Source organism: Vombatus ursinus, unplaced genomic scaffold, assembly GCF_900497805.2.
Source record: "Vombatus ursinus unplaced genomic scaffold, bare-nosed wombat genome assembly UNPS02014807.1, whole genome shotgun sequence".
NCBI classification, from domain to species: Eukaryota; Metazoa; Chordata; class Mammalia; order Diprotodontia; family Vombatidae; genus Vombatus; species Vombatus ursinus.
Genome location: NW_020954585.1, coordinates 60,670,778 through 60,697,673, shown reverse-complemented (window position 1 = coordinate 60,697,673; position 26,896 = coordinate 60,670,778). Strand labels below are relative to the sequence as shown.

The 26,896-nt window shown below is 39.0% G+C and overlaps 2 protein-coding genes across 10 annotated transcripts in view; one reads left to right on the top strand and one right to left on the bottom strand.

Moving 5' to 3' along the window:
* Nucleotides 1–11,469, bottom strand: part of LOC114051926 (cerebellar degeneration-related protein 2-like) — a 36,329-nt gene extending 24,860 nt beyond the window's left edge. The window contains exons 1-2 of one of the 3 annotated variants that reach the window (XM_027874335.1): nt 11,348–11,469; nt 178–290 (exon numbers count right to left, since the gene is read on the bottom strand). In XM_027874335.1, the coding sequence (XP_027730136.1) occupies nt 178–290; nt 11,348–11,426 (192 nt within the window). In that variant the 5' untranslated portion in view covers nt 11,427–11,469. Of the gene's footprint in view, nt 1–177; nt 291–11,347 lie in introns of those variants that run through there. The other 2 variants (XM_027874337.1, XM_027874336.1) reach the window with 2 other exon arrangements.
* Nucleotides 11,470–11,933: 464 nt separating this feature from the next.
* The window catches only part of LOC114052503 (transmembrane protein 180-like), a 48,920-nt gene continuing 33,957 nt past the window's right edge, over nt 11,934–26,896 (top strand). The window contains exons 1-2 of one of the 7 annotated variants that reach the window (XM_027875156.1): nt 11,990–12,077; nt 15,106–15,196. The gene's annotated coding sequence lies outside the window, so the exon portion shown is untranslated. The other 6 variants (XM_027875154.1, XM_027875155.1, XM_027875158.1 and 3 more) reach the window with 6 other exon arrangements.

Sequence of the window (26,896 nt, the reverse complement as noted above, 5' to 3'; positions counted from 1 at the left end):
TCTGTGATTCAATCAAGTTTTCTCAATATTGGTAAGGGTTATATTGGAATTCAAATATTGACTTTCATTGCAGCAGTCTGTTTCAATATTCATTTGATGAATATACAAACAAACAAAAAAAGACACATGCTACATTGAAAGTCTAGGACAATACCTCAGGAATATAACTGAGTTTACCTCAATTTCCTGTAATTGCTCCTGATTAGTTGTGTACATGTGCTGAAGAGACTCTTCGAGCTCTGTGTTCCGATCCAACAATGTCTTCCCAAGCTCAGCAGCAAGTTGCAGATCTAACAAAAATATGTATATATATATATATAATAAATAATATCATACTCATAGCAACAACAAAGTATTTTATGTAGTGCTTTAAAGTTTACAAAGTGCTTTACAAATATCTTGTTTGATCCCCACAACAACCCTGGGACAAAGGTGCTATTATCATCTCTGTTTTATAATTAATTAATTAATTGCTGGCATTAATATAGCACCTTCTACATGCCAGGCACTGTGCTAAGACCTTTACAAATATTATTTCATTTGATCCACACAACAAACCCAGGAGGTGGGTGCTACTATTTTCCACTTTTCATAGATGAGGAAATTGAGGCACAGGGAAGTTAAGTGACTTGCTGAGGATCAGACAGCCAGTAATTGTCTGAGTCAGGATTGGAACTCAAGTCTTCCTGATTCTAGACCTAGCACTCCATCCACTATGCCACTTAGATCATATCTGCAGCTATTAGCATGATCTAATGGAAATGTGGACAGCAGCTTCAGTCCAAGATTCTGACTAATTAGTCATTTGACTTTTCACAAGTCACTTCACAGCTCTGAGACTGAGTTTCTTCATCTCTTCATTAATCTGTTTGAACCTGATAATCCCAAAGGTCTTCTAAATTTCTTTATGTTAATCTTTATGTTATGTTAAATTTCTATATGTGAATCTGGAGGCTTACAGCAATTGACCAGTGTTTTTTTAGGGGTTTAAGTGAACTATCACATATTCACTATCTATGTGGAATTCCAGAATGTAATTATTTTCTTGATTTCTAGTGATATATTTTAAGACAAAGGGAAGAAAAGGATACTGAATAAAATTTTAAAGGCCTGGTAAACTTTGTTATTGTGATAAGGCTAATTTAATTAGTTTGGGGGTTTTTTTGCTCAGAAAAACTGAATACTCCCTATTGTAAACACGTTTTGATGACAGAAGGGTAGTAACTAGGAATTTTGTGATGATTAGGAATTTATTTTGTTTTTATGACACTTTGGGGATTTATTTATGATATGAAAAGACATTTTACACCAACTTAGTTTTGATAAATTCCAATTTTAAAGATTTTTTTTCCTTTAAGGTTGAATAGATATCTGTCAGTTTAGAGGTTTCCAAAGAATTTACTTCATGAAAGTTTAGTGATTATCTTTTTAATATCAGGATAAACTTTTGACAAAGAGAAATACTTTTAGGAGGAAATGCTTAAGTAAAAATCTTTCGTGTACATGTTTAATTAAGAACTTTCGTGTGATTTTTAGAAGGCTTACTACATTTTATTTGTAAGACAACTTATTGCAATAATTCAATGATACTGATAACAATTGTGTACAAACCTACTGTGATTAATGAGACTTTACTGTTTAAGGAAAAAGCTTTTTTGGGACCCTGAATATTCTTTTTGGAGTTTCGTTCTCAGGTTTGTTGTGTCCTTGACCATCCTTAAATGGATGTTTAAAAAAACAAAATGTCAGCAGCTCAATGGAAGCAATGTCTGAGATCCAAGGCTAATGAATATCTGTCCCTGGGAATAAGGTAGGTAGAAAAAGCTAAGGTTGGACTCTTCTTAATTCATTTTCCCATTCAAGAAATCTGTTCACCTGGTTCCATATGATAGATCACTTAGATTGGTGTAGGCCTTAAGGACCAATTTTGGTGCTGTTATAACCATGTCCCCTGCTTATAACTCATAGCGAATTTCTATTATCAGTGCAGACAAACAGCGGAAGTTTATTACGACAATACTGAATCTTTTAGTTATTAGACTAATATTAAGGCATCTACATTACTGTAATAAGCTGTAAGTGGGAAAGATCTTGCTATTTTGATCTGAATTTGTCATTCCATGGTCTAAACAAGAGTTAAATTAGTGCTTGAACTTGTATAAGATTCAATTTCTTGAAGTATCTCATTTTTTTCAGAATGATATGGGTATAATTAGACAAAGGTAGAGAAGTTTGTGAAACAAACATGTGAATCTATTAAGTTGTGAGGTTAAGTCAAGAACCTCTTTTGTTTATTCTTTAAGGAATAGGATTTCAACACAGTTATGTTAGTGAAGAGTAGTAACTTAGGAGCTATCCTATGTCACCTTAATGGGAAATCTGATTTTACTTATGTTTGTTACTTAATCTGGGATTAGAACATGTGTAGAAATGCATGAAAACTACTTAAGAGTCACCTTAAAGATGTTCCCATAGTTTAAAAGGATTCTGAGAGCAGCAGTCTCTGTTATGTCCATTTGAATGTGGTTAATAACTGAACATGTTTTAGTATAGACAGTGTTTCATATAAACTGTTCTCTGTATACAATTTGGGATTATTATATTTACACATCCCATCCCAAGTCTTTTGTTGTTTGTTATTAAGCATCTTAAAACTTATTTGATATGCACTATTTTGAAACTGATCACTCAGTGTATTTATATATACCATCCTGGAGCCTTTTATTACAATTGAAGCCAATCTGACAACTTTTAAATGAATTCATTTTGGTATTGGAGTCCATCTTCTTATAAAAAGTGTTCATGTTATTAATTACTTAGCAGAATCCCATGTTCCTAATAGGGGAATGAATAATGCCAAGTATAAAAATTGGGTTCTAATTTTTTGTTTGTATCTGAGTTTCCTTTGTATTATTAACATGACAATTGGCCAATGTAAAATTGTAAATTCCCTGGCCTAAAAGGTTCCAAATATGATTTTCTAACAATACAGACATAAAGTTTGAGCTAACTTTCATTATTTGACCTGGTTATTGGCAAAGTAAATTTAAAATTGCATTAAGACCAATTTTGTAGGGAAAGAACATCTCTACAAGTGACCTGAACTAGAGAAGAACTGCTGAGACCACATCTAAACCAGAGAGCTGTAGCAGATCTTTCCAAGACACCAGAGAGATGAGACTTCTATTTTACTGTTTGTTTACCTTTTGCCTTTGCACCTTTTTATCTGTAAGATCTACTTATCAAAAGGGATTGCCCTTTTTGATTTTGTCAAAATGTTATCAAAAGGGATGGCCCCTTCTGATTTTGTCAATGCTTGTCCATCTTTCCCTTTCCCCTCACATTGTTTCCCCTCATAAGTCTCAAAGTTAGAAACCTTTGATGAAGTGTTTGTCATACCAGTGAGTGATTCATTGAGGAGGATGCACCTCTCAACAGAATCATCAAATAGGGGAATGAGAGAAATTATTATTAATAACTAATGATTTGGGAAGATTCAGAGTTCCCCCTTTTCTCTCTCCTCAGTTCAAGACCTCAGTTTCTGAAGGGTGAGCTAACCTTCTTGTCTATCTGACCCCACCCAATTTTGTAAGGAATCTCTAGTCTAAGGTGAATTCCATTCAATCAACCTGGGGTAGGGATGGAAGGAAGAGACAGACCCTTCTGTCTAAACTGCCCAAGGCTGGGAGTGGTCTGGGTATAGAGATAGTCCCTCTGTCCAAGGGTGACATGATGTCACCCTTAGCCACTCATTAGCCCCACTTCTCATAAATTGTTAGCTAGTTAGTTAATTGTTAATTCTCATTAAGTCCACCTCTCATTAATTGTTAGCCAATCAGGGTTGACTGCCACCCTGGGGTACACCTACTCTTAGAAAGACATAAAACCTATAAGTCTGCCATGATTGTCTTTGGTCTAAGAGACAGATGGCCAAATGACCATACTTTTATTAAAATGCTGGCATTACTAATAAAATGATTAAATTACCCAGAAATTATGTCTCTTGAACCTTTTTAAATGCCATATGGTGAAATCAGTTTACAAAATATTGTACTGTGAGTAGAAAAATGGAATACGGTATTAGTGAAAAATTAAACAAACAAAAAAAACCCCCAAACTAAGTGAAAAGAATCTCACATTGGAGGTGCCTCTGCTCTGGATCCATCCCCACTTCCAGCTTCTGACTCATACTAGAAACTTCCATGTTTTATAATTGTAAAGAGAGAACATCTGTTAGCCCACCCTAGCGTCTCCCTTTGTCTGTGATATCAGAGATTATAACTTTATTCTTTCCAGTGCTGAATTTGGAAATCATTAAGAGCCCTGGATTCATATTCCATTCTCACTCTTGCCAGTTATAGAGTAGCTTCCCCATCTATAAAATGGGCCTAGTAATACAATCCTTATTCTCTCTCTCAAGGTTGTTGTGAAGAAAACATTTTGTAAATTGTGAGGCACTATAAAATAACATATTTGATTTATAGTACTTGGAGTTACAGGAGATTTTCCTCACAACAACCCGGTAAAGGTCATGTAACTATTATCCTTATTTCATGAACAAGGAAATTAAAGCTCAAAAAATTTAAGTAATTTGCCCAAGATCACAGAGCAAGTCAGTGGCAGAGCAAGTCAGTGGCAGAGCAAGTCAGTGGCAAAGCCAGGATGAACCAAGAGGTCCCTGGGCTTTAAGCCCATTGCATAGATATTCATTTTCTATTAGTGGCAAATACACATTTATAAATGGTGAAGCAAGAAAATGTAAATTTATTATGACAATTGGAACCGATTTTACCACATTTGATACAAAGCCAAGTTTTTAAAGGAGAAAAAGATGGAGAAATAATATTTAGTCCTTACTTATTGCTAGTGCTATTAAAATTTCATATCAATTAACCAATAATATTAGAAAAGTAGTAATGAGGAACAAAAACTGATGCCAACACAACGTATACTTAAATTTATATATATATATATATAGTACTATTATGAATAAAGTTATCTAAAAATATTTGCAACTACTTAAAGTCACTGAGAGGCACCATGGCATAGTGGTTAGTGAATCTGAGTCAGGAAACCTAGGTTCAAGTTCTGTTTAAACACATACTAGCTCTATGATCCTGGGCCCAAAGTTGTAGAATAGTTCATTGATCTACTTTGGATCTACTTTGGTGGAAGAAACTGGAAGTTCCCTGTACCAATGAAATCACAGGTACTGGACCAAAAAGAAAGAAGCAAAATCCTTACAGTAGTAGCAAATCTGGTGTTAAAATGCATTTTCTAATAATTTATTTATAATAAATACTAATACTGCATATATTTCATTGAGATATCAGGCCTCAACTCCCTGTAATACCACCAGTGTATGTATATAACAACACCTTTCTCACAAAAAACATAAAGCCTTTAATACTAATCTTCATAACATAAAGACATTTAGTCTTATTTTTCTGATGAGACAATAGAGGCACAAAAGATGTTAAGTGATTGGTCTCAAAAAACTACACTTAGTCAGGGGCAAAACAGAGATTATAATTCAGTTCTCCAAGTTTACAGGACAGTACTTATATACCAACCCCATAATCACTTCCTTCATCATCCAGACCAGTATCATTTTACATTTATGGAAAATAAAAACTCCTTTAGGAAAAAAGTTGTCAGTTTAACACCACTTATTTTTGAAGGAGAAAATACTTATTTCCTGGGTGGAAATAGCTTGCTCTTTTCAGCTTAGTTTAATACACAGAACTATGGAAATGGAATTAGAGAACTCAGATTGTTATTGCCAGTTCTGGGGGTGAGTCACAGGCTCAAGCAAGTCTATATCCTGCTTTTTTCCAGCTGAAAAATAAATTGCTACTACCCAATAATATTCATTAAATTCTTTTCAGTCTTTGGCCTGAGGTCCTACAGAAAATAGTTTATACAAATAGGGTGTGTGAAAACCACCCAGAGGGTACCACACTGCAACGGAGGCAAAAGCCTGCCATGACATCATCACTTAGATATTACTTAAAGTTCTCCTTCCTGCGCCCTGGCCTGTTTATCACAGAGTATAATAGCCAGAGGCAGGACAAAGACATCCTAAATTAGTCATCTGAAAGGAAATCTTTCCCAGAATCAGACCTTTAGTTAGACACTACTTCACTTTTCCATTCAGCTGTACAGGGTTATGTGGAATACTTTTATTTAAGCAACCAGCTTCATCTTTACCACTTTTGACAATTTTCCTACTGTTCAAAGGAATACAAAGTACAGAGCTCTTTAAGTGAAAAACAAACAGCATAGAATTTAAGGTATATGCTTATCACAAACTACATTTCTAGTTACACAAGGTCCTGACAGCCTAAGTAACCTTATGCAACACAAGCTAATGAATATTTGACAACATAGGATTTTTGGCAAGACCAGTGTCCATAAAAGCATGCCCTTATCTTTGTGAAATAGCAAACCATTCATGAAGTCACTGTAGAGTAGACTATTAGTGCTTATGTTATTTTAAGGACTAGTTTTTGTTGTTGTTGTTTCTGTGTGTGTGTGTGTGTGTGTGTGTGTGTATGTGTTTTGCAAAGCTATTCTTTTCTGTTGTGTAGCATCTGGCTCCTACTTATAGACAAAAACTGGCAACAAGCCCAAAAAGGCTTTCCAGAGTGGGGATAAATGAGATAATAGAATTTTTAGTAACCTTATTTGGCACTTTCAGTTAAGGCAAAAGCGAAAAGGAAACAAAGTTTAGAAGATCCTGTTCATTTCTCATTAAATAATTATTAGGGTATCTTTAGTTAAAGGGTTCTCTTTTCTCAGCTATTTAATGGTAAAATCACTCACCTGGAGAATCAAATGATCTGGATCCTAACTTTGTCACTTATTATGTGCCTTGAACAAGTGACAAATTTTCTTGGCCTTAGTTTCCTTAACTATAAAATGAAGGGGTTATATGGATGACTTTGAAGGGCCTGTCCAGTCCTAAGACTATGAGTCTATGATTCTGAAATTATATTCTTACTGAGAAACTCGCTGCAAGAATCCCTGAGTTATTTTCTATTCATTGCAGGCTCAGAAACTCCAACATAGTAATGCCTTCATATATTATAGGATTCAACAAGTTTCTCAAAGAGGACCATGACATCAGGAAGGTGATGCCATGACTTGCAAGTGAAATGTATTTAAGTGAGGGACGGCTGTGCAAAGTTACCTAGTCTGTCTCTGTCTCTGTCTGTCTCTGTCTCTGTCTCTCTCTCCTCCGCAACCCTCTAGTGGCAAGATCAGGATGACTGGAAATGGCCCTGGATGCCGTGGGAGACCTTGGCCTTTTTAAGTTAAGCTCTTTCCCAGGACTCACATTCGATTGAGGCAACACCCATTCAATGATTATGGCTAGGAATATATGTTAGGATTCAACAAGTTTAAGTGTATTTTAACTATGAATAACAGGAAGCTATGCAAGTGCTCAGACATTAATATAATTCTTCCTGTCCAGAAAACTGGGTCTAAATGCAGCTGAAGCTGGTGAAAAGTTGTCAGTAGATTTTAAATGTTTAAAGCCCACAGCTATTATATTTCTCTCAAATAAAAGCTATACATCAGCTGGTAGTCTGAAGCAATAACTCTGCATTAGCATTAGAGCTGAAAGTTTTTGCCACTATAAAGTAATAAAGTAATATGCGTCACTGACTAACGTTTTGGTGTTAACTCCCGTTGCTAAGCTTTTGGGAAAGCAAAAATCCCTAGCATAAACATTAAGTAAAATGTTGGTATCTGTTTTAATGATCCAAGAAACACAGTGATTCAGAAAAGAAGTTAACGTAAGGCAGATGTTATCAGTTTCAGAAGATACAGAAGTTTTAAGCACATGGCACATGCTTGTATTCTTATAAAAACCGAGCTGTAGCTTTTTGACGCATACTGTAGAAACCTGAATCCTTATTCTGGGCTTTTGCCTGGCTCACAAAGGTAGTAGATGTAATAGCAGCTGACCTAAAATAAAACAGAGCTCTAAAGTCCCTTCACCTTTTTCTCAGGGGCACATTTCAAAGAGGAGGCCATCATTACCCTGCACAGAAGGCTCCTGTCCCAGAAAAGCTCTTACTCAAAAACATCGCTGTCAGTATTTTTACCACACTAACCCTTCTGACAAAAGATAGTCTCTCTGCATCAAAAGTATTTTATAAAAGTGGAGAATTTCTCCTTTCTGTACTTGCAGATAGCCTTTGATAAAAGATCCACTTTGACCATTATTATGATTCTAATGAGAGATAAGGTGGTAGATTAGTGCCTCCATTTTAAAGATGGGTTCTTCATTATTTTTAATTTTTAAAAAGTACAGTAAATCTTTAGCTAAATATCTGACCTAGCTAAAAATCACTAAGATTGCTAGAGAGACATGCTTTTGTAGTCTGAAGTACTTCCTTGAGATTTTCTCCAAGACTGATAAATGTCTTCAAGACTGATTAAAGATTAAATTTAAAAACTAGAGGGAGAGGAAGCTGGCAGTAGTAGATTGTTTAAAGGTAACTTGCTTTGCTATTTCCAAATCCTCCTTACTGAGAAAACGGAAAAGGGAACAACAATAAAAGTAAATGCATGAAGTCTAGTCATGCTAAGAACACAGGTAAAACCACTGAACTAAAAGGACAGCAGGATATTTCATTTACAGATACTTCCTGACTTTCTAAACATTACACGAAGGCAGATTAAAAGTCACAAGAGAAGTTCTTTGACAAATATTTAGATCCCAAACACTTCAATTTTCAGTTTTGTTTTTTTTTTTTACAAAGCATTTTGGCAGGTTATACACATGAAAAAAATCACATCTCCCATTTCTTGGGATGTTTATGCTGGTCTTATCTTCTTTGTGGGGTTACAGTGGGAATCAATGAGGTAACAGGCATGAAAGCACTCTGAAAATTATAAAATATACCTTGAGGTAGGAGCAAGAGTGTTAGACCAGGTGACATTTAAGGTTCCTTACAAATCAAAGATTCTTGATTATAACAACACATTAAAATTTAAGGTCTAGAAAGTTTAAAAAAATTCTTCACATAACTCCAATATTTGCTTTCATTTCAGAGTAGGTGAAATATTAACAGTGGTTATCCACAACAAATTCTTATGGTTACAAAGGGCAAAGACAGACTTATCCACATTGTAGAAAAGAGTTCTGAAACAGCAATCCAAGCACAATACACAATTGTGAGCCTGGATTTATACTTAGGAAAAGCAGAAGGCAGAAAAATGTTTATCTTTGAAGTCATGTATACAGCTCCTTTTATTGTACTTGGAAATATTTACCCCTAAATTTTCACTTAGCATACCACAGATTTACAGCTGAAAGGAGGTTTGGAGGATAACTACTCCAATGTCTTCATTTTAAAGATGTGGAACCTGAGCCCAGAGAGGTTAAGTGATTTGCCTAAGTTCATACAGGTAGTACGCAGCACAGCTAGAATTAGAAACCCAGTTCTTTGACCCTAAGCTCAGCTTTCTTTTCAGATTATTCCGCTATCTCCATTATATGTTGATACTTCATTAACTCTAAAGAACGTATCTGAGTAATAAATGACCTAATACATACAGGGAAACCTAAAATATAAACTCAGTGCTGCGTTAAAACAGTCAGTGAAGCTACATAACTGCAGAAAATATTACTTTGCAATAGTCAATTAGCTTGGATTACACAGACAACATAAGGCTTGACTACTTTGGTTATGATTTTTCAAGGCAAATTGTTTGGAAAAAAACTATCCCAAAGAACAGACGCATATTGTTTTCTCTAACTCCAGAAAGCTTACAAGTCATTAAGCACATATGCCTTGAAGAAGTTTAGTGTTCTAATGCCCTTCATTAATCTGATTTGGAATTTAAAGGGCAAATTAACTTTCAGACCTTTAGGCTATAAAATGTGCCTACTCATAGTAATGTTAACTCATAGTAATGTTAAAAATTATCTATATTTTAAAAAAAAAATCAGGCCCATGATTGCATTGACATAAGGAACTCCCTCTATTACAAAAAATAAGCACCTGCTCTACAATCTAGTCTTGGACAGTTGCTTGGGACATTGAGAGGTTAAATGAGTAGCTGAGAGTCTAAAAACTAGTATCTTTCTGACCAGGGCCTAAACCCAGTTCTTCCTGACTCTGAGGGTGGCTGTTTTCTATCCACTCACTGAGCCACACTGCCACTGTATATTTTATTTCATAAAAAATACTAACTATAAATACTGTATAAGTGAAATTGGCTTAGATCTAGAGAATTTTTATTTGGGTGTGGAAAAGTCTGTGCTGGTTTCAAACTATCGTTAAGTTTTGTTCTCATTTCTACAAATAAAAGCAAGATACCTGCTTAAGGTTAAACTAAATGTGGGAATTGTCCATAGTTTAAACAAGGACTTATTTAAAATGTCGAAGAGCAATATAGTTCAAGCATGCAAGAATTCCTGGGATCTGTTCAATATGCTAAAAAAAAAAAAAACAAAACCGAGCAAGTGGACCCGATGGTTAAACAGATCATTAAGTATTTATTTTGGGATGAATTGACACAGAACTGCCAATAGTGAAATCCGCCTCAGGCAAGCACTGGTACTGGGGCGAAGAGGAGCTTTTGGAGGACATATAATAGGTAGAGTGGTACGTACTTGGGCATTATAATTCGGCAAGGGTAAATTACGCAAAAACAATGTTTTTAATTGTTTAACGCCTCCGAATACGCAGCAACCGGGTGACTTGGGATAGATTAGTCTCGGCAACCTCCCTAATACACTCCGATCATCACCCAGGGTTAGCTTGTTACACACTCGGACTCAGCCAGATACCCAAGAAGGCAGTGCACAATTGAAAAGCTGGGGCAGCAGCATCCCAGCCTGTAGCCACAGACCTAGTCTATACCGCAGAGAAGGGGAGGGGCGGGAAAGGGAGGACCATCTCTGGGCTAGGACACTGGCCGGGAAGAAGCCAGGCAGGACACCTGCTCAGAAATGGGCTTCTCCCGCCCTATCACGTTTTTCTTCACCAACCCCACCACCTCTTTTCTTCTCCAACCTCACCACCTCCTTTCTTCCCTAGTCCCACCACCTCCTTTCTTCTCCAGTCCCACCACCTCCTTTCTTCTCCAGTCCCACCACCTCCTTTCTTCTCCAGTCCCACCACTTCCTTTCTTCTCCAGTCCCACCACCTCCTTTCTTCCTTGGTCCCACCATCACCCTTCTTCCCCAGTCCCTCTCAATGCAGCGGCTCCTCATCCTCCAGTGTTCGCCTCGCAATTACACTGAGCCGGGCTAAGGCTTGTCCCGAGCGTGCAGAGGACGATGTGCCCACCCTCCTGGAGGAATGGGGGGGAGTGGCCCCCTCACCTTGCTGCAGGTCTTGCTGGTCGTACCACGGCTCGTCCTCCTTCATCTCAAACTCCTCCACCAGGTTTTCCGCCAACATCGCGGCGGGGTATCAGAGGCAGCCTCGGTCCCGCCGCCGCCGCCTCCGCCCCGGCCGCTGCCCCCGGCTCTCCTCAGCCCGGGTCTTTGCCAACGACCACACAGCCTCGGAGCCCTGACAACCAGCGGGCTCCGGCACCGCTCCGATTCCCCGGCTGGCAGCCAACGTCCAGCGCCCCGGTGCCGGCTCTCCCCGGCCCGCGGCCCCAAACGTGGCACTTTCCAAAAGTAGCCCTCCCCAACCGGGGAGCGATTCAAAACCCAGGCCGCGCTCCCACCAATCCCAGGCCGCCGCCCTGACGAGGGGCGGGCGCTCTCGCCAATCACGCCCTTCGGGTAGATCCGATTCGTCTCGGCTCCCGGGGAACAGACCAATGGAGACCCTAGAGAGGACCAAAGAGGCGGAGAAAGAAGAAAGGAGCGCTGAAAAGCTAGTCCAACCACGCCTCACGCCCTGAAATGGATAGCAAGGCGCACGCGCAGTTGGCGTCTCCCCACCCGACTTCGCTCTCCGGGGCACACCCGGCTCCGGTCCGGAAGGGAGCCTGCGTGGTGGCGGAGGAAACGAAGGAGAACGGCGTGCGTATTAGTGACCGAGGCTGGTGCTGGGCAGAGGCCGAGGCCAGGGGCGCGGGGCCCCAGGCGGCGGAGGGTATGAGAGGTTCTGTTCAGTGCGGGGTGCGGTGACTCACGGGGAGACTGTCACCTCAGGTGCATTGACGTCACCTTGGGGTGAGGATGAGGATGAGGGGCGTGTGTCGTGAGGTCTGGCATCGTGGTGTGAAGCACAGAGCGCTGGCTCTGGAGTCGGAGGACCTGGGTTCTGATCCCTCCGTGTAACATTGCACAAGACATTACACTTGTCTGGTCCTCAGTTTCCTCAATTATAAGCAATGGAGTTCGGGTAGGTGGACCCTGAAGTCCATTCCAGCTGGTTCTATAATTGCATGAGGCTGAGGTGAGGAATGTGCAACAGAAGGGGATTGAGGGTGAGGGGTGTGCCGTATGGGGAAGGGGGAGGAAGGTGAGAGATGTATTCTGTGGGGAGTAAGGTGATAGAGGTCCAGCATAAGGAGTGGAATAGGGAGTGGAGGGATGAATGTTCAGCATAAACCAGCGGGTTGGTTTGATACGGTGGAATCAGGTTTGATGTGGAGGATCTAGGTCAGGGGTGGGGAGGGAACCTGAGACCTTGAGGCCACATGTGGCCCTCTAGTTCATCAAGTGCGGCCCTTTGACTAAATCTAAACTTCACAAAACCGTTCCCCTTCCGGCCTAGAGGCCACGTGTAGCCTCAAGGCCGAAGGTTCCCCTCCCCTGATTCCAGGTTCTCATCCAGTCTCTGAAACCACCTCTGTGACCTTGGACAAGTCACTTCACTATCTGGGCCTCAGTTCCCTCAGCTGTCTAATGAGGAGGTTTGACTAGATGGCCTCTGAGGTCCTTTCCACCTGTAGATATGATTCCTATGAGGATGAAGAGAGGTATGTACAGCATAAAGGATTGTGTTGGGGGCCGGGAAGGTGAAGGTGACCGTGATGTGGTGAATAGTGTAAGTGGAGGGAGGGGAAGGAGCTATGAGCCACCTGGTGCGCTGAGTCGGGTTTCCTTGGGGAGAGGAAGACTGTCTTTGCAGTTCCAATCACCTGTTCCTATGGACTTTGAGAGGTGGAGCTGCTGCTGAATTCTTGTCAAAACTCAGGTCATTAGGGTTTAGAGCTGGAAGGGACCTTGGAAGTCACCTAGTCCAATGTGCTCATTTTACACATTAGGAAACTGAGGCCCAGAAAAGTTGCTGTGATTTACCCATAGTCATACAGTTACCCCAACCCATCACTCTTTTCACAAGGCCACTGTATTTCTCCTACTGATTCAGACTTGAGGGTTTGGCAGAATCCACTCACTCTTCACTAATCCCATCCATCCTCAGCCAGCAAAGAGTAAGCTGGTCATGACCAAATGTTAATGATGCCATTAAGGGTCTATGTAACATGTATTACAGGATCTTTGACTGCCTTAGGTATAGACAGAATGGTTTCAAGGGGTGCTGAAAAAAGCCTATTACCCTGAATAGGGGCTGTTGCACCTGAAAGTTTTACTATTAAAACTTCATTAACCCATTGAAGGAAAAATGAAGAAGTTCCTAGGAATACATCAAATTTTAAGCTATTATTAGTTATTCACATTTTAATCTGTATATGTTTTAGGCTCTTTTCTGAAAGGATTTTGATAGAAATATAAAAGCACCTTAGCTAAAGGAGAAAGTCTTCCATTGAGTAAAAAACTTTTTCTACTTAATGATTTTTATAAGCCATTACATTTTAAATGTAATGTAAATGTAAATGTAATTTAAACATAATGCAAATATAAATGTAATTTAAATGTAATGTAAATTCAAAATGTACCAAATGAGTGGCTCAGTGGATCCCCACTAAACCTAGAGAACCATGTAGAACCATTCTAAACTCACCTATAGGATTTATAGTTTAAAGCAGGGGTGGGAAACCTGCACACATTTGGCCTTCTAGGTCCTTGAGTGTGGTGTTTTGACTGAGTCTAAGTTTTGCAGAACAAATCCTTTTTATTAAGGGATTTGTTCTGTGAAGTTTAGATTCAGTCAAAGGGCTGCACTTGAGGAACTAGAGGGCCACAGTTTCCCACCCCTGGTTTAAAGGGACTTTAGAGATCCTCTAATCCAGGGGTTCTTAACCTTTTTTGAATTTTGGACTGCTTTTGACAGTGGTGAAGCCTATGGAACCCTTCTCAGAATAATGTTTTTAAGTGTATAAAATTCAAATACATAGGATTACCAAGGAAACCAGTTATATTGAAATTGTTGCTGTTGTTCAGTTTGTGTCCAACTCTTTGTGACCCCATTTGGGGATTTTCTTGGCAAAGATAGTAGAGTGGTTTGCTGAGTCCTTCTCGAGGTCATTTTATAAATGAGGAAATTGAAGCAAACAGGGTTAAGTGACTTGCCCAGGGTCACACAGCTAGTAAGTTATCTGAGGCCCTATTTGAACTCAGGTCTTCCTGATATTGAAATATGGTTATCAAGTATTAAAGAAGCAAACTCATGGACCCCAGATTAAGGACCTCTGAAGTCCAACACCCCTCTGCCCCCCCCCATTATGCAGAGGAGAAAATTAAGGGCTCAAGAGACAGTTACTCACTTAGGCTTACACAGTTAAGTAGCAAAGCCAGGCTTTGGCCATTAAACAGATTGTTGCCAATGGATTGTAATACATATATAGGGAGATAAATGTAACTGATTCAAGCAGATTTCTTGTAGCCTAAATCCTATGATATTAGTCATACTTGGGTATATAGTAAAGATTTTAATGTGACATAACACACACAATAGCTCCCAGATAACATTACCATTACTGTAGATTTCTAAAGAATTGTCCCATCCCCACCCCTCCATTCATATCGGATAGTTTTCATTTGGTCCTAAAGTCAAATATATTGTATTTTCTAGTTAACACATTTTGAGCCTCTGCTAGAAGTTTGGAAACTAATGATAATATTGGAATGTCAGGGATCATGGAGATAATTGAAATCCACAAATTTATTTTAGCTACCAAATGCCTTCCTCTTAAATTTTTACCTTTTACCAGAGCAGAGCAGCTAAAATAAAATGTTGCTGATATATTTCACATCTTCCTTCTCCCCTCTAGCAAAGAAGGTCTGATGAAGGTGCTGATAACCAGTGAAACATTCTTCTCAAAACCTGAAGTGTTCCCAGGGCCCGATTTAGGCATTGACAAAGTAGGTTACTTTTCAGGGGTACCAAGCAGGCCTATCACCTTTAGCCAAATTCTTCTCCTATCTTTGATTATTGCTTGAAATTTTACTGTTAAACCTCATGTGTGGCTAAGCTGATTCAGAAATTCCTTCAAGTCTTCAAAGATCCAGAAGAAAAAAGCAAATCCTAGACATCATGAGCTCCACCAATAGTAAATATTATTTCAGACTAAATAGTATATTTTTCTTCCCATATTTATTAAAAACATAAACTTCCATTTTAAAAGAAGAATAGCAAATCTCCTGTCTCTGAGTACTGACATTATGGAAGAAAAAATTTGCTGATTTTCCAGTTTTTATTGCGTAAATCTCTGTTGTGCGACCATGGCCAAAAATGAAAAAGGCTCTTTAAATTTAAAAATAGATGACCACAGAGACCCTTTGAAGCAGGATGACTGGATTTATAATTTGTTAATTATGGTTTATGGAAATTGAAGGAGCACTAAGGTATCCAGGACTTAGAAGTTCACCTTCTGTATCTGTGGTTCTCAAACATTTTGGTCTTAGGACTCCTTTACACTCTTAAAAACTATTGAGGACCCTTTATACTTTTGAAAGGGACAACTAGGTGGTACAAAGGATAGAGCACTGGGCTTGTAATCAGGAAGATTCATCTTCATGTGTTCAAATCTGATCTCAGACACTTAGTAGTTGTGTGATCCTGGTCAAGTCACTTAATCCTGTTTGCCTCAGTTTCCTCATCTGTAAAATGAGCCAGAGAAGGAAATAGCAAACCACTCCAGTATCTTTGCCAAGAAAATCCCAAATGGGGTCATGAAGAATCAAACACAACTGAAACGATTGAATAACAGCAAAATTTTTGTCAGCTTAGCTTCTTTGCTAACATTTTATTTGAAATTTTTACATAAGTATTCATTAGGAATGTTGGTCTATAGTTTCTTTCTTTGTTTCAGCTCTCCATAGTTTAGATAGCAAGACCATATTGGTATCATTGAAAATATTTGGTAGGATTCTTTCTTTTGCTATTTTTGCAAACATTTTGAGTGTCATTGGAATTAATTGTTCTTTGAATATCTGATATATTGTGAATCCTTCTGGTCTTGGTTCTTTTTTCCTTAAGAGTTCATTTATGACTTGTTTGATGTCTTTTTCTGAGGTTAGGTTGTTTTAGTTCTCTATTTCTTAGTCCATTAATCTGGGTATTTTATATTTTTGCAAATATTAATCTTTTTGTTTTTCAGTTTTATTGGCAACATAATTGGGCAAAATAGTTTCTAATAACTTTTATTTTTTCTTTATTTGCAGTGAATTCTCCTTTTTCAGTTTTGAAAGTGGTAATTTGATTTTCCTCTTATTTTTCATCAGATTTGTTAATTTTGTTTGTTTGTTTGTTTGTTTTGCTAGGCAATGGAGTTAAATGACTTGCCACGGGTCACACAGCTAGTAAGTGTCAAGTATCTGAGGTCGTATTTGAACTCAGGTCCTCTTGACTCCATGACCAGTGCTCTATCCACTGTGCCACCTAGCACCTAACCCTGTTAATTATTTATATGTTAATTCAGTGGTGTTCTTGCTTTCAATTTTGTTAACATCTTCTTTGATTTTTAGTATGTCTTTTGCTTCTTGAGGTTTTAAAACTTGCTTGTTTTCTAGGGTGTTTTTTAGTTGCATGCTCAATTCATTAATCTGTTCTTTCTTTCTTTTGTTGATGAAAGAGTTTATAGACATCAGTTTTCCCCTAAGGACTGCTTTGGTTGTATCCTCAAAACTTTGGTATAATGTCTCATTATTGTCATTATCTTTAATGAAATTATCTATTATTTCTATTTTTTCTTTGACCCAGCCATAATTTAAGATTAAGTTAGTTCCAGTTAATTTTTAATCCTTTCTTCAATGGCCTTTTATTGAATATTATTGTTATTATATTGTGGTCAGTAAAGGATGTATTTACTGTTACTGCTTTTCTGCATTTGTTTGTGAGGTTTTTATGCACTAATACAGCAGTTCTCAAACTTTTTGATCTCAAGACTCCTTTATACTCTTTTTTTTTTTTCACTTTTAGGCAATTGTGACTTGCCCAGGGTCACACAGCTAGTAAGTGTCAAGTGTTTGGTCTGAAGCCAGATTTGAACTCAGGTTCTCCTGACTTCAGGGCTTGTGCTCTATCCACTGCACCACCTTGCTGCCTCCAACTCATTTATACTCTTAAAAATTTTCAAGGACCCCTTCCTAGAGAGCTTTTGTTTATGTGAATTATTCTACCAATATTTTCCATATTAGAAACCGACTGATTAGTATTACTATACAAATAGTTTTGGCTTCACAGATGCCCCCTAAAAGGATCTCAGAACTCCCCCAAGGTCTCCTTACCACATTTTAAATATCCTCTAATACGTGATCAGATTTTATAAAAGTGCTGTGCACATGTGAGAAATATGTATCCTTTCTGTTCCCATTCAATAATCATCAGAGATCTATGATATATATCTCCACCTTTACTAAGGTTCTGCTTAGGTCCTTAACTTCTTTTTTATATATTTTATCATTAGATTTGTCTGACATCTTGAACCTCAAAAGAATGAGTTTACCACTCTTTGCCTAATGTTAAAGGTACTGTGACTTCTGAGTCAGAATTAGTAGAGTAGGGTAGAGCATGCTTCATAAATCGTCATGCTTAATATAAAGCCGAGAACAAAAAAAAAACAGTGCCTCTTTTAAAGTTTAGTCTTTGATGACTTGAATCCACTTTACAAGTTCTAGCTTCCTTGACTTCTCAACTTTCTGAATCCTTGGCAAGGTTATGTCCCTGAAAAATTTGTAGTAATTTGGAATTATAGCAGGGCTATATTATCTCCATTGACAAAAATATCTCTATGGTATGATATCTACAAGCATAAAATTAATGGGAAGGCCAGGTGAATGTCTAAGTAATTCAAATCAAATCAGTATTCTTTACCCTCTCACTTATCTAAGTTATTTAGGAAAAGAAGACTTTTGGGTCCAGATCACCTGAGTTGTTTTGTCTGTGAATAGCCTGTGATTATCTTTAAAGTCAGAGCAGAGAATGGAGCTTTTTTTCTTGTGGAGTTATTTGGATAATTACCTGTTATCTGCTTCAGTTAGACTGTGGAGACATAATCTAACATGACAACTAGATAGTTTACTTTTTAAAGGGGAAATTGAGAAAAGAGGGATGCAGAACATTCTTTAAAGCCATAGTTAAGATTAAAAGGAAAAAAATTATAAAACACGTTTAAAAGAGCTATTAAATAATGAATTCATATTCAAATTCTGTGATCTAGTTTAACATTAATTTATTTTGCATTAAACGCTTAAGTGATTTGATCAAAATCACAAAGGGTATGGACATGAGAGCCAAGTTCAGAACTCAGAGTTTAGTCATTGAGTTCTTATTGTTCGTCAAGAATAAATATTGAAATGCAGACCTGTATCATTGAATGGACAGAGCTTTAGATTCTGTTAAGGGACAAGTCTCTGCTGCAAGTTTTTTCTGACTTGGGTGAAAGAAAGGGTGTCATTTTCCTGTTGTGTATCAGATAAGATAATGAATGTAAATCACTTTATAAACGTAATACTTGGATAAATTTGTGATCTCATTGATCTTGGTCCTCTTTCCACTGAGGCAACCCATTCATGAATTCTTATCCTATGGGTACTATACTATGGTACTATCTTCCTGTACATAAATGCCTTCACAAGGTATCTACCCAGTGTTCTGGAGGCTTTCCTCTGGATCTCTTGACATTACATGGATAACACTGGGCTGTCATTGTTTTGCTTTTGTTTAGTGACCAGACAACCTCTTTTTCCCATTATATGTCTATGCACTGATATCTTTTGTGTCCCTTCTCCTGTACATTTCTTCACTGATAATATGCTGCAGCTCCCTTGTGTTCGTGTACCCCTCTACTGTTCTTTGGGTCATTGGGTCACACATGTATGACAGGAAGGGACTTCAGAAGTCATCACAGTCAATCCCTTTGTTTTACAATTGAAGAAATTAAAGCCCAGAGTGACTGTTAACTTTCATCTTTAGGAGGCTGGTATTCCATGATTAGAAAACTGCCTCACTCATTGGCAGAATATTGCTAAATATTCTGGTATGTACACCTGTCCTTCAAGGAATATCTATTTTCTACTGGACAACAGGCATTGTTGTTGTTTGTCCTTCATTCTCAAAGAGGACCATGACATCAGGGAGGTGATGTCATGACATACAAGTGAATTTGTTTTAAGTGAGGAAGGGCTGTGAAAAGTCACCAGCCTCACTTTTTCCTCTGGAGCCATCTGGGTCCAGTGGCAAGATATAGATCAGGATGACTGGAGATAGAACTGGATGCAGTGGGAGACCTTGGCCTTTTTAAGCTAAGGTCTCTAACAAGTCTCAGTTTGACTGAGACAATGCCCGATCAGTGATTAAGGCTAGGCAAGAAATGAGGCACAGGACAGCATTTATTACTTAATTAAAAAAAAGAATGAATCTGGGAGGGGAAGAGTCTCAGGGTTTCTGGCCAAAACAGAAACAATTGCTTTTAACATTCACTCTGAGCCACTCAGGGCCCAAACAGTGACCAAGTGGGGCTTGTCCCCACTTGGCCAATCAATGAGAGCCAGTGTGATTTGGGTTTAAGGCAAGGTCCTTAAGACAAAAATCTAGCCCTTAAATCCCAAGATATTTTGTGAGGGTTAAGCAATCAAAATTTATGTTCCTTTGGGCAGAGCATCTGCAGGTAAGGGTATGATACTGTATGTGAAGAGACAGAGACAGAGAGACAGAGAGAGAAAGGAAGGAAAAAAAGAGGGAGCTGTGTTGCCCAACTGGCCAGTTGGGTCCCCAGTAGGTCAGCTTCTACTACTCCTCACAGAAGTTATTTGTCATTCATTCTCATCAGGGAGGTGATTCCATGACATGCAAGTGAATCGGATTTAAGTGAGGGAGGGTTGTGCAAAGTCACCAGCTCATTTTCTCCTCCGGAGCCTTCTGGGTCCAGGCAACAGACACTGCACCAGATAAGGGCGTATAGATAAAAAAGAATCAAAAAAGGCACTGCCCTCAAGAAGCTTACATTTTTGGAGGGGTAAAGAAACTGGATGTGTATAGATAATCTAAGTACTTTCAGGGAGGAGCACTGAAACTGAGGGGACTGGGAAAGGCCTTGTTTTGGAGGTAGCAATTGAGATGACCTTTGAAGTAAGCTAGGGAACCTCAAATGGAGATGAAGTGAGAATATATTTCGGACCCTGGGAACAGTCTGAGAAAAAGCATGAAGGTGGAAAATGGTACATCATGCACAAAATGTAAGAATGTCAAATAGGCTGAAACATAGTATGTGCAAACGGGAGTTATGTGTAAGTGTGAAAAGGTAAGCATGAGTCAGATTATTATAAAGGGCTTTAAATGACAAAGAAAAAGAATTTGTATTTTATCTTAGAGAGAAGAGGGAACCATTGGAGCTTTTGAGTAGGGGAGTGACATGATGAGTCTGTGTTTTAAGAATATCACTGGCAGCTATGTGGAGAAGAGATTAGAGAGTAGAGAGATGGGAAGTAGGGAGAGCAGTTAGGAAATCATTAGCAGTCATTCAAGTGAGAGATGAGAAAGTACCAAACTAGTGTGCTGACTATATAAGTGAAAAGGATATGTATTTGAAAGATGTTGTGGAGGTAGAATTGACAAAACTTGGCAATTGGTTGACTATGGGGGAGAAGGAGGAGGAGAGAGAGTGAAGAGTTAAGAATGACTCCCCAAATTGTGGAACTGGGTGTCTTGAAGGATGGAGAAAGCCTCAAAAAAATTAGGAAGTTTAGAGGAAGAATAAATTTTGGGGAAATGATGGTGAGTTCTGTTTTGGATATGTTGATTTTTGAGATGCTTACAGGATCTCCATTTGGGAGTGTTCAATAGACAGTTGGTAATGTGGGATTAGAGCTCAGCAGAGAAACTGGGATTGGTTGGGGGGCAGAGCCAAGATGGCGGAGGGGAAGCAGTGACTGTCTTGAGCTCTCTCCCAAAGCCCTCCAAATACCTAAAAAAATGGCTCTAAACAAATTCTAAAGCAGCAGAACCCACAAAAAGACAGTGAAGCAAATTTCCAGCCAAAGACAGCCTGGATGGTTGATTGGAAAGGTATATCGCACTGGGCGGGGAAAGGAGCACAGTTCCGCGTGGGCACGCAGGCCACAGCAACCCTGGGGCAGGCCTCAGAGATCTGAATCGCGGGCAGCTGTGCCAGTTTCCAGACTTCTCAACCCACGAATACCAAAGACAACTTAGAAGGTCAGTGGGAAAAGTCTGTGACTGTGGTGAGAGAAGAGCTAGGTCTCAGCCGCAAGTCTTGAGCACTGTCCGGGGCTATGGCCTTTTCCTGAGCTTCCGGCCCACAGCCTGAGGGGGAATTGAGCAGCTGATCAGAGGCGGATTGCAAGGATCTCTTTGCCAGTGCTGCGGCAGGAATCTCTTGCTTTACCTGTGCTTGGATCTGGGTCACAGTTCTGAGGGGTGGTCCTGGGGTAAGGAGGAACGCTGGTGCGGTGGAGCTTGTTGTGGTGGTGGAGAGAAAACACCTCGCCCCTTATCATACCACCTTTGAAGAACTGAAAATTTACAAGTCCCTAGAAGTACCTCTGAAAACAGCTTTACAAACCCCTGAAGCTTGGGACAGTACACTCTTCACATTGGAAGCAGACTTTTACCTTAACAAAGAGTTTAAAACTCAAGTAATTGGCCGGGATCATGAGAAAGCAGCGCAAAAAGAGTCAGACTATATTATCTTACTTTGGTGACAAAGAAGATCAAAACATACAACCAGAAGAAGACAACAAAGCCAAAGCTCCTACATCCAAAGGCTCTAAGAAGAATATAAATCAGTCCCAGGCCTTGGAAGAGCTCAAAAGGGGTTTTGAGAAGCAAGTAAGAGAAGTAGAGGAAAAACTGAGAGTGATGCAAGAAAATCATGAAAAATAAGTCAGCACCTTGCTAAGGGAGATCCAAAAAAATACTGAAGAAAATAACACCTTAACCCAAATGGCAAAAGAGGTCCAAAAAGTCAATGAGGAGAAGAATGCCCTAAAAAGCAAAATTGGCCAAATGGAAAAGGAAGTCCAAAAGATTACTGAAGAAAATACTTCCGTAAAAATGAGAATAGAGCAATTGGAAGTTAGTGACTTTATGAGAAATCAAGACACTGGAAAACAAATCCAAAAGAATGAAAAATTAGAAAACAATGTGAAATATCTCATTGGAAAAACAACTGACCTGGAAAATAGATCCAGGAGAGAGAATTTAAAAATTATTGGACTATCTGAAAGCCATGATCAAAAAAAAAGAAACTGGGATTGGCTATATGGAGACATCTGTATAGAGATCACTAAACTCCCGGGAGCTCTCTCCAAAGTTACCAGTGATCTCTAAATCCAAAGGCCTTCTCTCAATCCTCATCCTTTTTTATCTCTCTGCAGCCGTTGACGCTATCAGTCACCCTCTTCTCCTTAATACTCTCTTCTCTCTAGGTTTTCAGGACGCCACTCTCTCCTGATTTGACTGTTTTTTCTGAGTCTCCTTTGCTGAATCTTTTTCCAGGTCACAACCACTAACCATGAATGTCCTACAGGGCTCTGTCCTGTGTCTCCTTCTCTCTCTATACTGCTTCATTTGGTGATATCTTCAGTTCTTATGGATTTAAATATCATCTTTATGCTGACGATTTCTCAAATCTGCCTGTCCTGCCCTAACCTCTCTGCTGACCTTCAGTATTGCATCTTTAACTGACTTTTAGACATCTCAAACTGATATCAGTTAGACATAGTAAACTCAACATGTCCAACATTGAACTCATTACCTTCCACCAAACCATCTCCCCTTCCAAACTTCCCTGTTACTGTCAAGGGCACCATTACTTTCCTAGTCCCTTGGGCTCCCAATCTAGGAGTTATGCTGGACTCCTCACTATCCGTCACCCTCCCCCCCAATATCTAATCTGTTCCCAGGGTCTGTTATTTCATCTTTGCAATGTCTCTTGAACACATCTGCTTCTCTCCTGTAACAATGCCACTACCTTGGTGCAGGCCCTCATCACTTCATGCCTGGCCTATTGCAATAACTTGCTGGTATTCTGCCTGCCACTAGTCTTTCCCCACTCCAGTCCATGTTTCATTCAGCAGCTAAAGTGATTTCCCTAAAGTTCAGATCCACCTCTCTACTCAACTCCAGTGGCTCCCAGTCACCTCCAGGATAAAATATAAAATCCTCTGTTTAATGGAAGCTTTTCCATATTCATTATTATTTACAACACCAGTGGTGTCAAACTGAAATAGAAATTAAACCATACACAAGGATCTTTGTGGGGAGCATATTGACTTAGAAAACCACATATTATCATTATCTATGTTCTATTATATTTTTAAAAATATTTCTTGATTACATTTTAACCAGATTATGAGTGGCAGCTCGACACCTCTGTACAGTACAATCATATTCCATTCCATTTGTGTACCATAACTTGTTTAACCATTCCTCAATCAATGAGCAGTAGAATAATGTCTTAAGGGGATAGTAAAGTGAAGATTTTTTAAGGATAGGGAAAGTTTGGCCATGTTTATAGGTAGCAAGAAAAGAACTAATCAATGGTGAGAGATTGAAAATTAAAAGTAGAGGATGGGTTTGGGGGCAAGCTACTGGGGCAGATGAACTAGGAGCATACAGAGATTGAATTTGGTGAGAAGGGTCACCTCATTATCAGAGGCTGGAGTAAAAGAAGGAAAGAAAGTGGAATGATGTTAAGGGTTTTCGAGGTATAGAGGAGAATAGAGAGCTCACCAAAAATGGCCTCTTCCCTTAGTAAAAAAAAGTATGAGGCAGGGCCTTCTGTTGAGAGGCAGGGAGGACAGGGGACATAATAGGCTCAAAAAGAGAAGCTTCAGAACGGCATCTTTTGGGAGTGAGATAATAAACTAGGGAAGAATAAAAAGATTGCCTTGTTTTGGAAAGGTGCCGATTGGGATTAAATAACATAGATTTATAGTTGATTCGTTCAGCATAGTCTTGCGACTTTCTCCCGCACCTTTCAGTAGGAATGGGGGAGTCAGTTGGTAGGGTAATGTAGAGTTGAAGTCTGACTAAGCGTGAGCAGAAATAGGACAAGGAGGTTTTGTCCTTTGTAACAGGGAACAGTCATTAAAAGCACTGCACAATATCCAAAATAAACCGGCTATTCATTTTGGGACCTAGTGACAATCTAAGATGTACACACACTCTAATGTACTAATTTTCTTAGTTGTGTTTTCAGTTGTATATCATAGTCTGGATAACAGGCATTCCTCATCCACTTGGTTTTCCTTATGTGGCTAGTTATAATCACTCTTCTGAGTGATTATAGATTTCATTCAGGAAGCTCTACAGTTTTCCAGGGCTTAATGTAATCAGAAAAATGACATCCCCAAAAAGGCCAATCTGGAAGACTTCATCATTTGTTGGGAATCCCCCTTGCATTTGGACTTTGTTCTGGATGTTCTCTGTGACAGGGGCAAAATACACACACACACACACACACACACACACACACACACATATGCATATATACATATGTATAAAGCATATATTTCCCTATTTTATGCTTTGCGTCATAGTAATAGATGATTTCCAAAGTTATTGTTATTCTTGGTTGTAAACCTAGATCCTTTGCCTTCTAGAATATCATATTCTAAGCTCTCTGTTCCTTTACAGTGGTGACTGCTGAATGTTGTGTGATCCTGACTGTGACTCTGTAGTACTTGAATTCTTTCTTTATGGCTGCTTGCAGAATTTTTTTCCTTAACCAAAGAGCTCTAGATTTTAAATATTATATTCCTGGGAATTTTCATTTGGAGTTTCTTTCTGGAGATTAACAGTGGATTCTTTAAATTTCTATTTTCCCCTCCGGTTCTTTTTTTTCCTTCAGTGTTTTAAAAATTCAAGTTTATTTTTAATTCCAAATTAATGCTTTTTCATTATTTTTTGAAATATGTTGCCTAGACTTTTGTTGTTGTTCACAGCTTTTGGGTAGTATAATGATTCCTTATTTTTTCATTTTTATTTTTTGCTTTTTTGATGAGGCAATTGGGGTTAAGTGACTTGCCCAGGGTCACACAGCTAGTAAGTGTCAAGTGTCTGAGACTGGATTTGAACTCAGGTTCTCCGGACTCCAAGGCCAGAGCTCTATCTACTGCACCACCTAGCTGCCCCTAGTATAATGATTCTTAAATGATTTGTTTTGATCTGTTTTCCAGGTCAGTTGTTTTTCCTATGAGATATTTCACATTTTCGTCTATTTTTTTCCAGCCTTTTGGACTTTGTTTTATAACTTCTGGATGTTTCATGGAGTTATCCATTTCTGTTTATTTGGCCAATTCTAATTTTCAAGAAGTATTTTCTTCAATAGTTTTGTACCTCTTTTACCAAGCTGTTAATTTTCTTTGATGTATGTGATCCAGGGAATCTGAGTCTCCTGGTCTGAGCTCTGCAAGTTCCCGACTCAGGTTTAGGTCTCTTGGCTTGTCCATGGTTGAGTTTCATTAGACTTCTGCTGGATTCAGTCAATGTTAGCCCGCTAGGAGAGCTGGTTCCCTTTGGTCTGTGACCCCTTCCCTGATTATTCCACTGCAGGTTTATGTGCTGGACTAAAGGTGAGAACTGGGCTCAGAGCCACACAGCTTTGTTTCTGGAACTTGTTCCTTGCTCAATATAGCTAGAGCCCACACTCACTAGCTCCTCTTCTCCGCATAACTGTGTCCTGTAACTGGGTAATGAGGAACAAAGCTGCCAGATGGCACCTTACACTTAGCACTAGTTTAGGGCCTTTTTTCCATCCCTGTGTGCTAGAATGCTTTCCCCTCCACTACTACTTCACCTTCTCCTGGCCAGCCCCGTTGCCAGTGTTCACAGCGCTTTGTGTTTCTCAAAGCTGTCCTGGGCTAAAAAAATTACTCAGTGTGACTTTTTCTTGACTTTCCCAATCAGAATTTGGTCCGGCATATTTTCTAAGTCATTGTGAATCTGGATGATCTAGGCAAAAATGCTTTTTCTCACTCTACCATCTTGACTCTGCCTGCACAATGAGATCATGTATTTTTTGCACCTTTCATTCTGTTGTGTAACTGTAAAGATGTGGTCTACTAAAGAATATATAATACTTGTGAAAGCCTGCCTGTTCCCTTCCCAGTAATTTCAAGGATGCAATTCATACCTGTATAGATAATTCTAATATTTTGTAGAGATAAGAAAGTAGAGCTGTTGGTGACAGTTGTTGGCATCCTCATGATATATCCTCATGACCTTTAGGAATAAAGTCCCTGATTTTTCCAAATATTTTGTATCCTTTCCTCTTTTGAGTGTCTTGAGAATCAGCATTATAGCAATTTCAAAATTTTGTCCCCTCCAGTGTTGAACTCCTCTGTGTATACTTGACTTATTTTAGCTTCTCTTTCCATCTTTATTTTCCTTTATGCCATTTCTGTTCATCATGTTGTACATTTGAAATGATATTAGAGTTCAAATATGTTAGCTCTGTTACCATTGATGAAGAAAGATGTGTGCCAGAGCAAATTTGACAGATCTTTCCCTGGAGGGGTAGAGTGTGTGTTTGTGGTCCTCCAGTTTTCATCCTTATGAACCCTAAGGATGAGACTCTCTTGCCAAACTCTTTGAAA